The sequence below is a fragment of the Schistocerca cancellata genome, chromosome 11 (genome assembly GCF_023864275.1).
Source record: "Schistocerca cancellata isolate TAMUIC-IGC-003103 chromosome 11, iqSchCanc2.1, whole genome shotgun sequence".
NCBI classification, from domain to species: Eukaryota; Metazoa; Arthropoda; class Insecta; order Orthoptera; family Acrididae; genus Schistocerca; species Schistocerca cancellata.
In genome coordinates, this window is record NC_064636.1 from 39204011 (window position 1) to 39221990 (window position 17980).

The 17980-nt window shown below is 45.7% G+C and overlaps 1 protein-coding gene, 1 non-coding gene and 1 pseudogene across 2 annotated transcripts in view; 2 read left to right on the forward strand and 1 right to left on the reverse strand.

The window, feature by feature from the left end:
- LOC126108622 (probable cationic amino acid transporter) overlaps window positions 1-17980 on the forward strand; it is a 663130-nt gene that overhangs the window by 553455 nt on the left and 91695 nt on the right. The window contains exon 8 of the mRNA XM_049913934.1: window positions 17524-17648. Within this exon, the coding sequence (XP_049769891.1) occupies window positions 17524-17648 (125 nt within the window). The remainder of the gene's footprint in view (window positions 1-17523; window positions 17649-17980) is intronic.
- Window positions 3459-3576, reverse strand: LOC126109073 (5S ribosomal RNA; annotated as a pseudogene).
- Window positions 5520-5594, forward strand: Trnat-ugu (transfer RNA threonine (anticodon UGU)). Its single transcript has one exon. It is a non-coding gene; the product is annotated as a tRNA-Thr (tRNA).

Sequence of the window (17980 nt, forward strand, 5' to 3'; positions counted from 1 at the left end):
ACATTGTAAGGTGGAAGGTATTTAGAAATATGGGAATGAAGATAGGTTCTAACATGGTACGAGCGATGCTTGCTTTAGACAAGGAACGCCTTCGGTCTGCAGACAGGGCTGTAAAGAGTCTAGAAATACAAGCAAGAGTAAACAGGAGGAGGAACAAGAGGAAGCTGGAGGAGGAGTTTGCAGAGGATGAAGATAATCCATCCTATGGACCTGGAATGCACTAAAAAGTTAATCCAATCTTTGTCGCTCGATTCCCAAAACTTTTATTTTCTCATACTAATTACATGTTTTCTAAGGGTCTTCCAAACATATTTGTTTCAAACTTTCAGTAAATGTTACATAGTACCTTCTGCATAATTTAACACAGCCTTTTTCCAAAAAACTGTATATTTTTGAATATATAAATAAAAAATTGCAAAAAAATGTGAATTTTCATTACAATTGAAAAAAAAAATCATCTTTAATAACTGAACTAAAATTTTGTAAAATCCCTGTGTTAAGTTGTAGCCCATATTCCAATAAATAATCTGTAAAAAGTTCAACTTCCTACCTCAAATACTTTGTGAGGAAGGATGTAATTTATAAGCGTTATTTTAACATTGCAAGTATAGGGCGTTCCGGAGCCCCTTAATGTTGCATATATAGCCATACGCTAAATAAATAAACTACAAAGAGTCCTGGCAGGAATGTAACGACTGTAGCTGATTGCTGGGAGTGGTGGTCACGAGAATATACACTCGCAAGGAGAGAAGGCTCAGGGTGGCCATGTAGTACTGCAGAGATGCACGTGTCTCTGGCGCATTGTACTGCATCTGCGGCAGCAATCTGAACAGCACTTGGCACCGCAGTGAGTCACTGGTGTACACGTTCCGCTTTTAACACGCCCATGCTTGCCCGCTGGCCAGGCGGGCAGGCCGCCGCGCGTTGTCAACAGAACGGGCAGGCTGCTTCACTCCCAGCCAAGCCAAGCAGAACCCAACCCGAGCAGGCTGCGGCAAACTTGCTTGCCTGCCCATACTACTGCTGAGCTGCGCTGCGCAGCCGTTTAGTCTGCGCGCGTCATTGTCGTATTACGAACGTTAGTTAAAAGTTTTTATTTTACCTGAGCACCAAAAGACAAACCCCAATATATGTATTAATTTCAGGTCAAAAAATATTGGGCTTTATTTGTACATTCTTCCCTTAGGCATATATTTCGGCCTTATTATCCATATAAATAAAAATGAATTGCCAAATGTGCCGATAATCGTAAAACTCGAGAACGGCTGGACCAATTCGGCCATTTTTTTTTTTTTTTTTTTGCTGTACTCGTAATTCTCAGGAGAAGGTTTTTATGAGATAAAAGTTTTGGAGAATCGACCTAAAAATTGGAAAATTTGAGAAAAACTGAAAGTGCGTTTTCATTGTGCCCGTGTGTTTGTATTGCATACAACCTTGATGAAATACTGCACACTATACCTTGAAACCATGAAATTTCGTAGGGTGCATGGCAGAGGTTACTTCACCAAACGGAATTCGACAAATTGCAGATTTTTATTCCAAGCTTGATTAAATTTGGCACACTTGATAATGTTTTTTTGTTTTAGTGGAACGCAATGCAGTCTGTGTTGCATTTTTCAACACTGAAACGGATGGATATTTGTACTAAAGAAGTGAACCTCCACCCTCCAAAAAGAAGATTGGTTCCCTTACGCAGAAGAATAAATTATCTACGCCCCTGATAACCACGGTACTGCAATGAGAACCAAATTAAGATTTTGGAAGTCTAGATTCTTTAACTTTAGTACCTTTCAGCCAAATATGACACCAGTTATACAAATATTTAACTACTTTTCCAGGATGTATTTTACTGGTCCTGTGAATTCATTTGAAGTTGGCAAAATCATTCTAAATTGCCAAAATGCATTTTAACAAAATCGAAGAACTCGTTTCGTATCCAGTTCGTCTAAAAACTATAGTGCTGGGAATACAATGGCGACTCTGAGCAATTTTTCGCGGCGTCTACGTTTGCGTCATCAGATTCCACAGCGCAACCTGTTGTCAGGTGCAGCAAGCTGAGCGGGTCCCGTGAAGCTCGGCAGGCCTGAGGGCACCCAGGTTGCCCGGGCTTGCGGGAGCCCAAGTCGGCCGCATTACCCACTATGCCTCAGTACACGCGCACTCTTGTGTTTAGGTCGCGGCAGGCTGACCTGCATGAATGGTTGCAGAGGAGCTAGGGGCAAGCAGGCCGCAAGTGGAATTTGTACACCTCTAACAGTGGGAAGGGAGTAAGACAGGGTTGTAGCCTCTCCCCGATGTTATTCAATCTGTATATTGAGCAAGCAGTAAAGGAAACAAAAGAAAAATTCGGAGTAGGTATTAAAATCCATGGAGAAGGAATAAAAACTTTGAGGTTCGCCGATGACATTGTAATTCTGTCAGTGACAGCAAAGGACTTGGAAGAGCAGTTGAACGGAATGGATGGTGTCTTGAAGGGAGGATATAAGATGAACATCAACAAAAGCAAAACGAGGATAATGGAATGTAGTCGAATTAAGTCGGGTGATGCTGAGGGAATTAGATTAGGAAATGAGACACTTGAAGTAGTAAAGGAGTTTTGCTATTTGGGGAGCAAAATAACTGATGATGGTCGAAGTAGAGAGGATATAAAATGTGGTCTGGCAATGGCAAGGAAAGCGTTTCTGAAGAAGAGAAATTTGTTAACATCGAGTATGGACTTAAACGTCAGGAAGTCGTTTCTGAAAGTATTTGTATGGAGTGTAGCCATGTATGGAAGTGAAACATGGACGGTAAATAGTTTGGACAAGAAGAGAATAGAAGCTTTCGAAATGTGGTGCTACAGAAGAATGCTGAAGATTAGATGGGTAGATCACGTAACTAATGAGGAAGTATTGAATAGGATTGGGGAGAAGAGAAGTTTGTGGCACAACTTGACCAGAAGAAGGGATCGGTTGGTAGGACATGTTCTGAGGCATCAAGGGATCACCAATTTGGTATTGGAGGGCAACGTGGAGGGTAAAAATCGTAGGGGGAGACCAAGATATGACTACACTAAGCAGATTGAGAAGGATGTAGGTTGCAGTAGGTACTGGGAGATGAAGAAGCTTGCACAGGATAGAGTAGCATGGAGAGCTGCATCAAACCAGTCTCAGGACTGAAGACCACAACAACAACAACAACAGTGACACAGCGAACCGTTGCAAATGGGGTACCTAATGGACAGCTCCGAGCCAGACGCCCTGCAGCGCGCATTCTGCTGAACAGGCCATGAAGTTCCCAACGGTGCCGACCGGCCGCCGTGTCATCCTCAGGCGACAGGCAGCACTGGTTGCGGATATGGAGGGGCACGTGGTCAGCACACAGCTCTCCCGGCCGTTGTCAGTTTTCGTGACCAGAGCTGCTGCTTCTCAATGAAGTGTCTCCTCAGTTTGCCTCACGAGGGCTGAGTGCACCCCGCTTGCCAACAGCGCTGGACAGACCAGATGGTCACCCATCCGAGTGCTAGCCCAGCCCGAGAGCGCTTAACTTCGGTGATCTGACGGGAACCGGTGTTACCACTGCGGCAAGGCTGTTGGCACTTTCGGACACTATTCATTCGAATTTATATGGGTGGAACAGAAGATCAATACAGATAGCCACTGACGGAAAAAAAAATCGCAACGAAAAAAGTCGCGCGGCAGAAACGAAAGTTTATGTGTGTTCCTTGTTGTTGTATCCGGATCCCACTCCAGCTATTGCCAGGTCTGGTTTGTCACTATGGATTCTGGCAATGTTAGTTTTTGAAGCTGGCCGGATGTCCCTCATGTCGCCACCCCGTACCCCCCGGGACGGAAAACAGGGTTATTACAAATGATTGAAGCGATTTCACAGCTCTACAATAACTTTATTATTTTAGATATTTTCACAATGCTTTGCACACACATACAAAAACTCAAAAAGTTTTTTTAGGCATTCACAAATGTTCGATATGTGCCGATTTAGTGATTCGGCAGACAACGAGCCGATAATCAAGTTCTTCCCACACTCGGCGCAGCATGTCCCCATCAATGAGTTCGAAAGCATCGTTGATGCGAGCTCGCAGTTCTGGCACGTTTCTTGGTAGAGGAGGTTGAAACACTGAATCTTTCACATAACCCCACAGAAAGAAATCGCATGGGGTTAAGTCGGGAGAGCGTGGAGGCCACGACATGAATTGCTGATCGTGATCTCCACCACGACCGATCCATCGGTTTTCCAATCTCCTGTTTAAGAAATGCCAAACATCATGATGGAAGTGCGGTGGAGAAAGGTGAAGTCGGTGCCGTCGGTCTCCAGTAGTGGCATGAGCCAATTTTCCAGCATGTCCAGATACAGGTGTTCAACCGTTTCTTCGCTCACTGCAGGCCGACCCGTTGATTTCCCCTTACAGAGGCATCCAGAAGCTTCAAACTGCGCTTACCATCGCCGAATGGAGTTAGCAGTTGGTGGATCTTTGTTGAACTTCGTCCTGAAGTGTCGTTGCACTGTTATGACTGACTGATGTGAGTGCATTTCAAGCACGACGTACGCTTTCTCGGCTCCTGTCGCCATTTTGTCTCACTGCGCTCTCGAGCGCTCTGGCGGCAGAAACCTGAAGTGCGGCTTCAGCCGAACAAAACTTTATGAGTTTTTCTACGTGTCTGTAGTGTGTCGTGACCATATGTCAATGAATGGAGCTACAGTGAATTTATGACATCGCTTCAATCATTTGTAATAGCCCTGTATTGTGTATCGTGATTTGTCACTCCACATAACGTTTTTCCAGTGTTCAATCGTCCAATGATTATGCTCCTTACACCAAACGAGATGTCGTTTGGCATTTACCCACGTGATATGTGGCTTATGAGCAGCCACTCGAAAACGTGGATCCTGATGAAGTTTGGAATTCCTGTGTGATGGTCAGGATAGATGTCTGCCTATTACACATTACGACCCTCTTCATCTGTCGGCAGTCTCTGTCAGTCACCAGACGAGGTCGGCCTGTACGCTTTTGTGTTGTACGTTCACTTTTCCACTTCACTATCACATTGGAAACGATGGACCTAGGGATGTTTAAGAGTGTGGAAATCTGGCGTACAGACGTATGACACACGTGACACCCCAACACCTGACCGAAGTCTGTGAGTTCCAGGGAGCATCCCATTCTGCTCTCTCACGATGTCTAATGACTACTGAGGTCGTCGATATGGATTACCTGGCAGTAGGTGGCAGCCCTGTACTGTACCCCAGTTGTTCCATAAGATTTCGGGCTTGCAGCCGGTCGTCGTACACTTCATTGCACGATATTTCTGCTGGACAACTGCCAGCCATCTTCAGGTGACCCGACCGAGGACTGACGAAGACATTTTTTTTTCTTTATTGTTATTTAACACCTTACATAGAGTATGATGGGCAAAAATCTATTAGGCGCACTACGAATGTAGTATTGTGGACATGTTGGGAATGTGGATCTCACGGGGAGCGTGCAAGGGATAAGTCCCTGCAGACGCACTACCCTCTGTGCCCGCGGTGGCTCAGATGGATAGAGCGTCTGCCATGTAAGCAGGAGATCCCGGGTTCGAGTCCCGGTCAGGGCACACATTTTCAACATGTCCCCAATGAAGTGTATCAACGCCTGCTTGCAGCTAGGGTGTCAATTTAATTATCATTTCACCTTACATAGAGTAGTAGTAGTAGAAGGGTTTTGTGGGCGCACGACAGCAAGGTCTTCAGCGCCCGTTCAGTATCATAGTGAGACGGGTGTCAAGAAAAAAACTCAGAACATTTACATCAAACGGAACATAAAACACGAGGAACAATCATGGAAAAATATGTGCTCACGCACACCGAAGCGTGGGATGAAGCAGGGCGTCAGCAGTAAAACACGGACAACACGGGAAGAAAAAGGTAGAGGGAGCTAAAACAATGGAGCAGATGGAAGTGGCTGGCTGACCGCAAGGAAAAAAGGGAGGAGCCAGCCACTCTGCAATACAATAAAACCGCCAGCCTAAAAGTTTAGGCCAGAGTCCAGACACATCACAAAACTTAGAAACCCTAGACACACACGTCTCGTCGTTAGCTAAAACACAGGGCAGATCCCCATCAACTTGTGCTTCTGCCCTCGCATCACGGTATAAAACGCAGTCTGTTAAAATGTGCCGGGCAGAGATGTGCACACCACAAGCATCACAAAACGGAGGATCCTCCCGCCGTAATAAATAGCTATGTGTCAGAGGACAGTGCCCGATCCGAAGACGTGTGAGCGCCACCTCTTCCCGCCTGAGCAGAGGTGGGCTGGCAGCAGCACACTACGCTGCTCTTCAGCCACAAGTGTTACAAAGAAAATACAATGGAGGCAGAGAGTATACAGAACAAAGTGGGGGAAAATAAACAGTAGACACAGAAACAAATACACTCCTGGAAATTGAAATAAGAACACCGAAAATTCATCGTCCCAGGAAGAGGAAACTTTATTGACACATTCCTGGGGTCAGATACATCACATGATCACACTGACAGAACCACAGGCACATAGACACAGGCAACAGAGCATGCACAATGTCGGCACTAGTACAGTGTATATCCACCTTTCGCAGCAATGCAGGCTGCTATTCTCCCATGGAGACGATCGTAGAGATGCTGGATGTAGTCCTGTGGAACGGCTTGCCATGCCATTTCCACCTGGCGCCTCAGTTGGACCAGCGTTCGTGCTGGACGTGCAGACCGCGTGAGACGACGCTTCATCCAGTCCCAAACATGCTCAATGGGGGACAGATCCGGAGATCTTGCTGGCCAGGGTAGTTGACTTACACCTTCTAGAGCACGTTGGGTGGCACGGGATACATGCGGACGTGCATTGTCCTGTTGGAACAGCAAGTTCCCTTGCCGGTCTAGGAATGGTAGAACGATGGGTTCGATGACGGTTTGGATGTACCGTGCACTATTCAGTGTCCCCTCGACGATCACCAGTGGTGTACGGCCAGTGTAGGAGATCGCTCCCCACACCATGATGCCGGGTTTTGGCCCTGTGTGCCTCGGTCGTATGCAGTCCTGATTGTGGCGCTCACCTGCACGGCGCCAAACACGCATACGACCATCATTGGCACCGAGGCAGAAGCGACTCTCATCGCTGAAGACGACACGTCTCCATTCGTCCCTCCATTCACGCCTGTCGCGACACCACTGGAGGCGGGCTGCACGATGTTGGGGCGTGAGCGGAAGACGGCCTAACGGTGTGCGGGACCGTAGCCCAGCTTCATGGAGACGGTTGCGAATGGTCCTCGCCGATACCCCAGGAGCAACAGTGTCCCTAATTTGCTGGGAAGTGGCGGTGCGGTCCCCTACGGCACTGCGTAGGATCCTACGGTCTCGGCGTGCATCCGTGCGTCGCTGCGGTCCGGTCCCAGGTCGACGGGCACGTGCACCTTCCGCCGACCACTGGCGACAACATCGATGTACTGTGGAGACCTCACGCCCCACGTGTTGAGCAATTCGGCGGTACGTCCACCCGGCCTCCCGCATGCCCACTATACGCCCTCGCTCAAAGTCCGTCAACTGCACATACGGTTCACGTCCACGCTGTCGCGGCATGCTACAAGTGTTAAAGACTGCGATGGAGCTCCGTATGCCACGGCAAACTGGCTGACACTGACGGTGGCGGTGCACAAATGCTGCGCAGCTAGCGCCATTCGACGGCCAACACCGCGGTTCCTGGTGTGTCCGCTGTGCCGTGCGTGTGATCATTGCTTGTACAGCCCTCTCGCAGTGTCCGGAGCAAGTATGGTGGGTCTGACACACCGGTGTCAATGTGTTCTTTTTTCCGTTTCCAGGAGTGTAACACGTAGCCGTTCACACGCGAAGACACCTAAAGAAACTGTTGGCACTGCACACGGACACTGGTGATGGAGAGGACACGTGTACGATGGAACGTGGGCGGCGAAAAACACTGAGGCACAAACACGAGGGCACACGCACTAAAACGATGGCGACGATCTCCGGTGCGCGAATGTGTACTGAAACGTCTGCGAGTCCGGGGACTCTTCGCGAGATATACGGAGGAGGGAGCAACATACTGCTTGACTCCTCGGTGAAGGTATGTTCTCCAAACTTCAACAAAAAAGCCCGTACCGAGCTACTGAGCGTCTCTCCTGCAGAGTCTTCCACTGGAGTTTATCTATCATCTCCGTAACGCTTTCGCGATTACCAAATGATCCTGTAACGAAGCGCGCTGCTCCCCGTTGGATCTGCTCTATCTCTTCTATCAACCCTATCTGGTACGGATCCCACACCGGTGAGCAGTATTCGAGCAGTGGGCGAACAAGTGTACTGTAATCTACTTCCTTTGTTTTCGGGCTACATTTCCTTAGGATCTGACGACAGAATGATTTTGAAGTAATAGGTTTAACATCAGAAGAGGCACCAATGTTAGCACTGAATAGGGGATCATGGAGGAATTTCATAAGGGGGGCTATGCTCCGGACTGAACGCTGAAGGGCATAATCAGTCTTAAATGATGATGATGATGATGATGATGATTCCATTTTAAATCACTTCTAATGCCTACTCCCACATAATTTATGGACTTAACTGCTTCCAGTCGCTGACCTGCTATTTTGTAGCTAAATGATATGGGATCTTTCTTTCTATGTATTGGCAGCACGTTACACTTGTCTACATTGAGATTCAATTGCCATTCCCTGCACCGTGCGTCACTTCGCTGCACATGCTCCTGCATTTCAGTACAATTTTCCATTGTCACAACCTCTCGATATACTACAGCATAATCCGCAAAAAGCCTCAGTGAACTTCCGATGTTATCCACAAGGTCATTTACGTATATTGTGAATAGCAACGGTCCTACGACACTCCCCACCGGCACACCTGAAATCACTCTTACTTCGGAAGACTTCTCTCCATTGAGAATGACATGGTGCGTTCTCTTATCTAGGAACTCTTCAATCCAATCACACAATTGGCCTGACAGTCCATATGCTCTTACTTTGTTCATTAAAACGACTGTGGGGAACTGTATCGAACGCCTTGCGGAGGTCAAGAAACACGGCATCTACCTGGGAACCCGTGTCTATGGCCCTCTGAGTCTCGTGGACGAATAGCGCGAGCTGTGTTTCACACGACCGCATTTTTCGAAACCCATGCTGATTCCTACAGAGTAGATTTCTAGTCTCCAGAAAAGTCATTAAACTCGAACATAATAAGTGTTCCAAAATTGTACAACTGATCGACTTTAGAGATATACGTCTATAGTTCTGCACATCTGTTCGACGTCCCTTCTTGAAAAAGGGGGATAACCTGTGCCCTTTTTCCAATGCTTTGGAACGCTACGCTCTTCTAGAGACCTACGGTACACCGCTGAAGGAAGGGGGGCAAGTTCCTTCGCGTACTCTGTGTAAAATCGAACTGGTGTCCCATCAGGTGCAGCGGCCTTTCCTCTTTTGAGCGATTTTCATTGTTTTTTCTATCCCTCTCGTGGTAATCCCTTGCGCTCCGACTGCAAATCTTTTTGTCAATCTGGCGATTCGACCTGTTGTGCTCCCACTCGTGAACAGCACAGCAGGGCGTGTTTTCCAACAGGATAATCCTCATCCACATATCGCTGTTGTAACTTTACAGAGTGTCGACGTGTTGCCTTGGGCTGCTTGATCACCAGAACTATCTCCACTCGAACACATATGGAACATCATCAGATGACAAATCCAGCATCATTCACAAACAGCATTAACCGCCCCTATATTCACTGACCAAGTTGAACAGGCATGACACTCTGTTGCACAAACTGACGTCCAACACCTCCATGCTTCAAGTCAACATTCTGGGGGTTACACCATTTAGTAGTACACCAGCATTTCACATCCGTAATGGTTTATCTCGTGCCTACATTAACCTCTGATCTTGCAATCTTCATCAGTCAAATATGTTACGTCGGCAAATGTACACTACTGGCCATTAAAACTGCTACACCACGAAGATGACGTGCTACAGACGCGAAATTTAACCGACAGAAATGAGATGCTGTTATATGCAAATGATTAGCTTTTCAGAGCACTCACACAAGGTTGGCGCCGGTGGCGACACCTACAACGAGCTGACGTGAGAAAAGTTTCCAACCGATTTCTCATACACAAACAGCAGTTGACCGGCATTGCCTGGTGAAACGTTGTTGTGATGCCTCGTGTAAGGAGGAGAAATGCGTACCACCACGTTTCCGACTTTGACAAAGGTCGGATTTTACCCTATCGCGATTGCGGTTTATCGTATCGCGACATTGCTGCTCGCGTCGGTCGAGATCCAATGACTGTTAGCAGAATATGGAATCGATGGGTTCAGGAGAGTAATACGGAACGCCGTGCTGGATCGCAACGGCCTCGTATCACTAGCAGTCGAGATGAAAGGCATCTTATCTGCACGGCTGTAACGGATCGTGCAGCCACGTCTCGAACCCTTAGTCAACAGATGGGGACGTTTGCAAGACAACAACCATCTGCACGAACAGTTCGACGACGTTTGCAGCAGCAAGGGCTATCAGCTCGGGGACCGTGGCTGCGGTTAACCTTGACGCTGCATCACAGACTGGAACGCCTGCGGTGGTGTACTCGACGACGACGAACCTTGGTGCACGAATGGCAAAACGTCATATTTCGGATGAATCCAGGTTCTGTTTACAGCATCACGATGGTCGCATCCGTGTTTGGCGACATCGCGGTGAACGCACATTGGAAGCGTGCATTCGCCATCGCCATACTGGCGTATCATCCGGCGTGATGGTATGTGGTGCCATTCGTTACACGTTTCGGTCACCTCTTGTTCGCATTGACGGCACTTTGAACAGTGGACGTTACATCTCAGGTGTGTTACGACCCGTGGCTCTACCCTTCATTCGATCCCTGCGACACCCTACGTTTCAGCAGGATAATGCACGACCGCATGTTGCAGGTCCTGTACGGGCCTTTCTGGATACAGAAATTGTTCGACTGCTGCCCTGGCTAGCACATTCTCCAGATCTCTCAGCAATTGAAAACGTCTGGTCAATGGTGGCCGAGCAACTGGCTCGTCACTATACGCCAGTCACTACTCTTAATGAACTGTGGTATCGTGTTGAAGCTGCATGGGCAGCTGTACCTGTACACGCCATCCGAGCTCTGGTTGACTCAATGCCCAGGGGTATCAAGGCCGTTATTATGGCCAGAGGTGGTTGTTTTGGGTACTGATTTCTGAGGATCTATGCACTCAAATTGCGTGAAAATGTAATCACATGCCAGTTCTAGTATAATATATTTGTCCAATGAATACCCGTTTATCATCTCCATTTCTTCTTGGTGTAGAAGTTTTAATGGCCAGTAGTGTATATATACATATCGGTAGCTGGTGCCATGCATCCTGCATTTTCGGTGTTACACATTCTTTGCAATTGAAGGCAACATGAGTGCTGGAGTGTACGAAAACAATACTCCAACCCATAGTCAGTTGTTTTGTAGAGACAGTATGGGAAGGTTTCACTCTGCAGGTTGATAACATCCAACCTAATCCTGCTCACATTGTGTGTCGGTGTTTGACAGGACATGATATCTGAAGAACAGGCTGGGCAGCATGCTCACTGGATATGATCTGCATACAGCATATCCGGAGCTTGACCAGAAAAGCGCTGTCTAGTCATCGGCATCTTCCATCAACGATTGGAGCTCTCAGGAATGCTCGCATTGAACACTAGGACAATATGTCTCTTGAGGCCAGAATTGGTACTGAACATGCCCCATCACATTCAAGAGTGCCTGAGGATTTGTGGAGGACCTACACGTTACTGAACAGTGCACTGAAGACACCATTTCATGTTTCTCGATTTGTGGGACTTGCAACTCTTTTGTTTGTTCAAATAAAGGTTCTCTGTCATTTCATAACCGGTTCAAGGAGAATGCAGTGTAATTTCCTCTGCGTGTAGTATTCTGTATAGTCAAAAAATTCAGTAGAAGACATCTCTCTCATTTAAAGATAGAAGAACCAATTACATGCTTGTTGCTGTTGTGATCTTCAGTCCAGAGACTGGTTTGATGCAGCTCTCCATGCTACTCTATCCTGTGCAAGCTTCTTCATCTCCCAGTACCTACTGCAACCTACATCCTTCTGAATCTGTTTAGTGTATTCATCTCTTGGTCTCCCTCTATGATTTTTACCCTCCACGCTGCCCTCCGATACTAAATTGGTGATCCCTTGATGCCTCAGAACATGTCCTACCAACCCATCCCTTCTTCTAGTCAAGTTGTGCCACAAACTCCTCTTCTCCCCAGTCCTATTCAATACTTCCTCATTAGTTATGTGATTCACCCATCTAATCTTCAGCATTCTTCTCTAGCACCACATTTCGAAAGCTTCTATTCTCTTCTTGTCAAAACTATTTATGACCCACGTTTCACTTCCGTACATGGCTACACTCCATACAAATACTTTCAGAAAAGACTTCCTGACACTTAAATCTATACTCGATGTTAACAAATTTCTCTTCTTCAGAAACGCATTCCTTGCCATTGCCAGTCTACATTTTATATCCTCTCTACTTCGACCATCATCAGTTATTTTGCTCCCCAAATAGCAAAACTCCTTTACTACTTTAAGTGTCTCATTTCCTAACCTAATTCCCCCAGCATCACCCGACTTAATTCGACTACATTCCATTATCCTCGTTTTGCGTTTGTTGATGTTCACCTTGTATCCTCCTATCAAGACACTGTCCGTTCCGTTCAATTGCTCTTCCAAGTCCTTTGCTGTCTCCGACAGAATTACAATGTCATCGTCGAACCTCAAAGTTTTTATTTCTCCTCCAAGGATTTTAATTCCTACTCGGAATTTTTCTTTTGTTTCCTTTACTGCTTGCTCAATATACAGATTGAATAACATCGGGGAGAGACTGCAACCCTGTCTCACTCCCTTCCCAACCACTGCTTCCCTTTCATGCCCCTCGACACGTAACTGCCACCTGGTTTCTGTACAAATTGTAAATAGCCTTTTGCTCCCTGTATTTCGCTCCTGCCACCTTTAGAATTTGAAAGAGAGTATTCCAGTGAACATTGCCTAAGTCTACAAATACTAGAAACGTTGGTTTGCCTTTCCTTAATCTATTTTCTAAGATAAGTCGTAGGGTCAGTATTGCGTCAAGTGTTCCGACATTTCTACGGAATCCAAACTGATCTTCCCCGAGGTCGGCTTCTACCAGCTGTTTCATTCGTCTGTAAAGAATTCGCGTTAGTATTTTGCAGCCGCGGCTTATTAAATTAATAGTTCGGTAATTTTCACATCTGTCATCACCTACTTTCTTTGGGATTGGAATTAATGCTTAACTTTTTTTAATGCATCTGTGTTATGGAGGGCACGGTGGACTTTTTTGATGTGTGTACATATGTCCAGTGTCATTTATGTGACCACCAGTCAAAAGCCTGAATAACCACTTTTGCAGTAGCGGATCACTGCAAGACGTGCAGGAAGAGAGGATGAAGATGTTTAGTGTATTCATGTATTAGTGTAGAAGATGTGGATTCACGGCGACTCCAGTGTTGTGGCAAGTTCCCCTACGTTTGTCGGTTGAGGGTCTATGGTGCGAACAGCCCTGCTGAGGTGTTCCAACAGATACTCGGGTGTGTTTAAATCTGGGGAGCCTGGTAGTTAAGGGAAGATGGCAAACTCATCCTGGAGTTGTTTGAACCACACACGCAGACACATTGCATTGTGTTGCTGGTGATTGCCACCATGCCGAATAAGAACTAACCGCATGCAACAAGTAGTTTATCTTGTAGCGAAATTGAAGTAGACACTTCAGCAAAGGACTTGGAAGAGCAGTTGAACGGAATGGATAGTGTCTTGAAAGGAGGATATAAGATAAACATCAACAAAAGCAAAACGAGGGTAATGGAATGTAGTTGAATTAAGTCGGGTGATGCTGAAGGAATTAGATTAGGAAATGAGACACTTGAAGTAGTAAAGGAGTTTTGCTATTTGGGGAGCAAAATAACTGATGATGATCGAAGTAGAGAGGACATAAAATGTAGACTGGCAATGGCAAGGAAAGTGTTTCTGGAGATGAAAAATTTGTTAACATCGAGTATAGATTTAAGTGTCAGGAAATCGTTTCTGAAAGTATTTGCATGGAGTGTAGCCTTGTATGGAGGTGAAACGTGGACGATAACTAGTTTGGACAAGAAGAGAATAGAAGCTTTCGAAATGTGGTGCTACAGAAGAATGCTGAAGATTAGATGGGTAGATCATATAACTAATGAGGAGGTATTGAATAGGATTGGGGAGAAGTTTGTGGCACAACTTGACTAGAAGAAGGGATCGGTTGGTAGGACATGTTCTGAGGCATCAAGGGATCACCAATTTTGTACTGGAGGGCAGCGTGGAGGGTAAAAATCGTAGAGGAAGACCAAGAGATGAATACACTAAACAGATACAGAAGGATGTAGGTTGCAGTAGGTACTGGGAGATGAAGAAGCTTGCACAGGATAGAGTAGCATGGAGAGCTGCATAAAATCAGCCTCAGGACTGAAGACCACAACAACAACAACACTTCCTGTGAGTTAGTATGGGCAGAGGTCATTGTTGGCAACCGGAATAAAATAATAATTGGATCCTTTTACCGACCTCCCAATTCAGATGATGCAGTTGCTGAAAGGTTCAAAGAAAACTTGAATTTGATTTCAAACACGTACCCGACTCATAGTTGGTGGTGACTTCATTTTACCCTCGATATGTTGTCAAAATACATGTTTAATTCCGGAGGTACGCATAAAATATCATCTTAAATTGTGCTAAACGCATTCTCTGAAAATTATTTGGAGCAGTTAGTTCATGAGCCCACGGGAATAGTAAGCGCTCGTGAAAACACACTTGACCTCTTAGCAACAAATAATCCTGAGTTAATAACGAGCATCAAAACCGATTCAGGGATTAATGAACACAGGGTTGTCGTAGCGAGATTGAATACTGTAATCCCCAAATCCTCTAAAAAAAGCGAAAAACATACCTATTCAAAAAAACACATAAAAATTCAGTTGACGCCTTCCTAACAGACAATCTCCATTCATTCCAAATTAATAATACAAGTGTAGACCAGATGTGGCTTAAATTCAAAGAAACAGTATCGGCAGCAATTGCGAGATTTATACCAAATAAATTAACAAACGACGGAGCTGATCGTCCTTGGTACACAAAACGGGTTACAACAGTGTTGCAGAAACAACGAAACAAACATGCCAAGTTTAAAGAGACGCAAAATCCCCAAGATTGGCGATCTTTTACAGAAGCTCAAAGTTTAACGCGGATTTCAATGCGAGATGCCTATAACAGTTTCCATAACGAAACTTTCCCTCGAAACGTGGTAGGAAATCCAAAAGATTCTGGTCGTATGTGAACTATGTTAGCGGCAAGAAACAATCGATGCCTTCTCTGCACGATAGCAATGGAGATACTATCGAAGACAGACAGTGCTGCCAAAGCAGAGTTAATAAACACAGCCTTCCGAAATGCCTTCACAAATAAGACGAAGTAAATATTCCAGAATTCAAATCGAGAACAGCTGCCAACATGAGTAACGTAGAAGTAAATATCCTCGGAGTAGTGAAGCAACTTAAATTACTTAATAAAAGCAACTCTTCTGGTCCAGATTGTATACCAATTAGGTTACTTTCGGAGTATGCTGATGCATTAGCGTCATACGTAACAATCATATACAACCGTTCGCTCGACGAAAGATCCGTATCCAAAGACTGGAAAGTTGCACAGGTCACACCAATATTCAAGAAAGGTAGTAGGAATAATCCAGTAAATTACAGGCCCATATCGTTAACGTCGATATGCAGCAGGATTTTAGGACATATATTGTGTTCGAACATTATGAATCACCTAGAAGACACACATTCAACATGGGTTTAGAAAACATCGTTCCTGTGAAACACAACGAGCTCTTTATTGACATGAAGTGTTAAGTGGTATTGACAAGGGATTTCAGATCGATTCCGTATTTCTGGATTTCCGAAAGGCTTTTTACACTGTACCACACAAGCGGCTCGTAGTGAAATGCGGTGCTTATGGAATATCGTCTCAGTTATGTGACTGGATTTGTGATTTCCTGTCAGAGAGGTCACAGATCGTAGTAATTGACGGAAAGTCATCGAGTAAAACAGAAGTGATTTCTGGCGTTCCCCAAAGTAGTATTATAGGCCCTTTGCTGTTCCTTATCTATATAAACGATTTGGGAGACAATCTGAGCAGCCGTCTTCGGTTGTTTGCAGATGACGCTGTCGTTTATCAACTAATAAAGTCATCAGAAGATCAAAACAAACTGCAAAACGCTTTAGAAAAGATATCTGAATGGTGCGAAAAGCGGCAGTTGACCAATAACGAAAAGTGTGAGGTCACCCACGTGAGTGGTAAAAGGAGCTCGTTAAACTTCGGTTACACGATAAATCAGTCTAATCTAAAAGCCGTAAATTCAACTAAATACATAGGTATTACAATTACGAACAACATGAATTGGAAGGAACACACATAAAATGTTGTGGGGAACGCTAACAAAAGGCTGCGTTTTATTGGCAGCACACTTAGAAAATGTAACAGACCTACTAAGGAGACTACACTACGCTTGTCCGCCCTCGTTTAGAATACGGCTGTGCGGTGTGGGATCATTACCAGATAGGACTGACGGAGTACATCGAAAAAGTTCAAAGAAGGGCAGCACGTTTTGTATCACCGTGAAATAGGGGAAAGAGTGTCACAGAAATGATACAGGATTTGGGCTGGAAATCATTAAAAGAAAGGCGTTTTTCGTTGCGACGGAATCTTCCAATCACCAACTTTCTCCTCCGAAAGCGAAAATATTTTGTTGACACACACCTACATAATGGAAATCAGAGCTCTTACGGAAAGATATAGGTGTTCGTTCTTTCCGCGAGGCCGGCCGGAGTGGTCGTACGGTTAAAGGCGCTGCAGTCTAGAACCGCAAGACCGCTACGGTCGCAGGTTCGAATCCTGCCTCGGGCATGGATGTTTGTGATGTCCTTAGGTTAGTTAGGTTTAACTAGTTCTAAGTTCTAGGGGACTAATGACCTCAGAAGTTGAGTCCCATAGTGCTCAGAGCCATTTGAACCATTTGAATTTCTTTCCGCGAGCTATACGAGATTGGAATAATAGAGAATTGTGAAGGTGGTTCGATGAACCCTCTGCCAGGCACTTGAATGTGATTTGCGGAGTATCGATGTAAATGATCTCCGGTGATAGATGCATACTTGTGTTGTTAGATTGTGTTTTCCAGAATGACGAGATCACCCGCGGAATGTCACGAAAACATTCTCCAGACGATATCACTCACTCGCTCTCTGCTTTACACACCAGCGGTCATCTACCCAACGAAGCATAAAATGCGATTCGTGTTAAAAGGCCACTCAGTGGACGTCCAGAGCTGGACCTATGCCCTTAATAACCACGAAGATTGTTTTGTAAATTAATGTGTGTTGTGGTTGTTTACAGGACACTGTCTCGCGTGTGGCAAGCCACGGGAACCCCAGCCATAGCAACCTTCAGCTCTGGGGTAGCCGCTGCGTTGGCAGCCCTGCTCATCCAGCTTGAGGTGCTGGTCGAGATGATGTCCATTGGTGAGTACTGACGCCGTGTGCAGTGCTTCAAACCTTAAGAAATCAATATGCCCGCTACGTATTATCGATGTACACCTGGTTCCTGCAATTCCTGACTGTCGCTGTTTTAGATCAGTGACTGCCTTCACTCGGTTCTAGCAAAGACTCGTCTTCCGAAACTGCAAGTACAGAGGAAGTACTAGCTAACGCTAGGTGGTACTGGCCGCTATCGACTAGAGTATGAAGGTTTAGTGACCAGTTATTAGGGTCATAGTGTCTGTATGTTCACATTCACTGATGAGCCAAAGCACTATGGCCAATTTCCACGACAGCACTGAATGCCACCTGGTAGC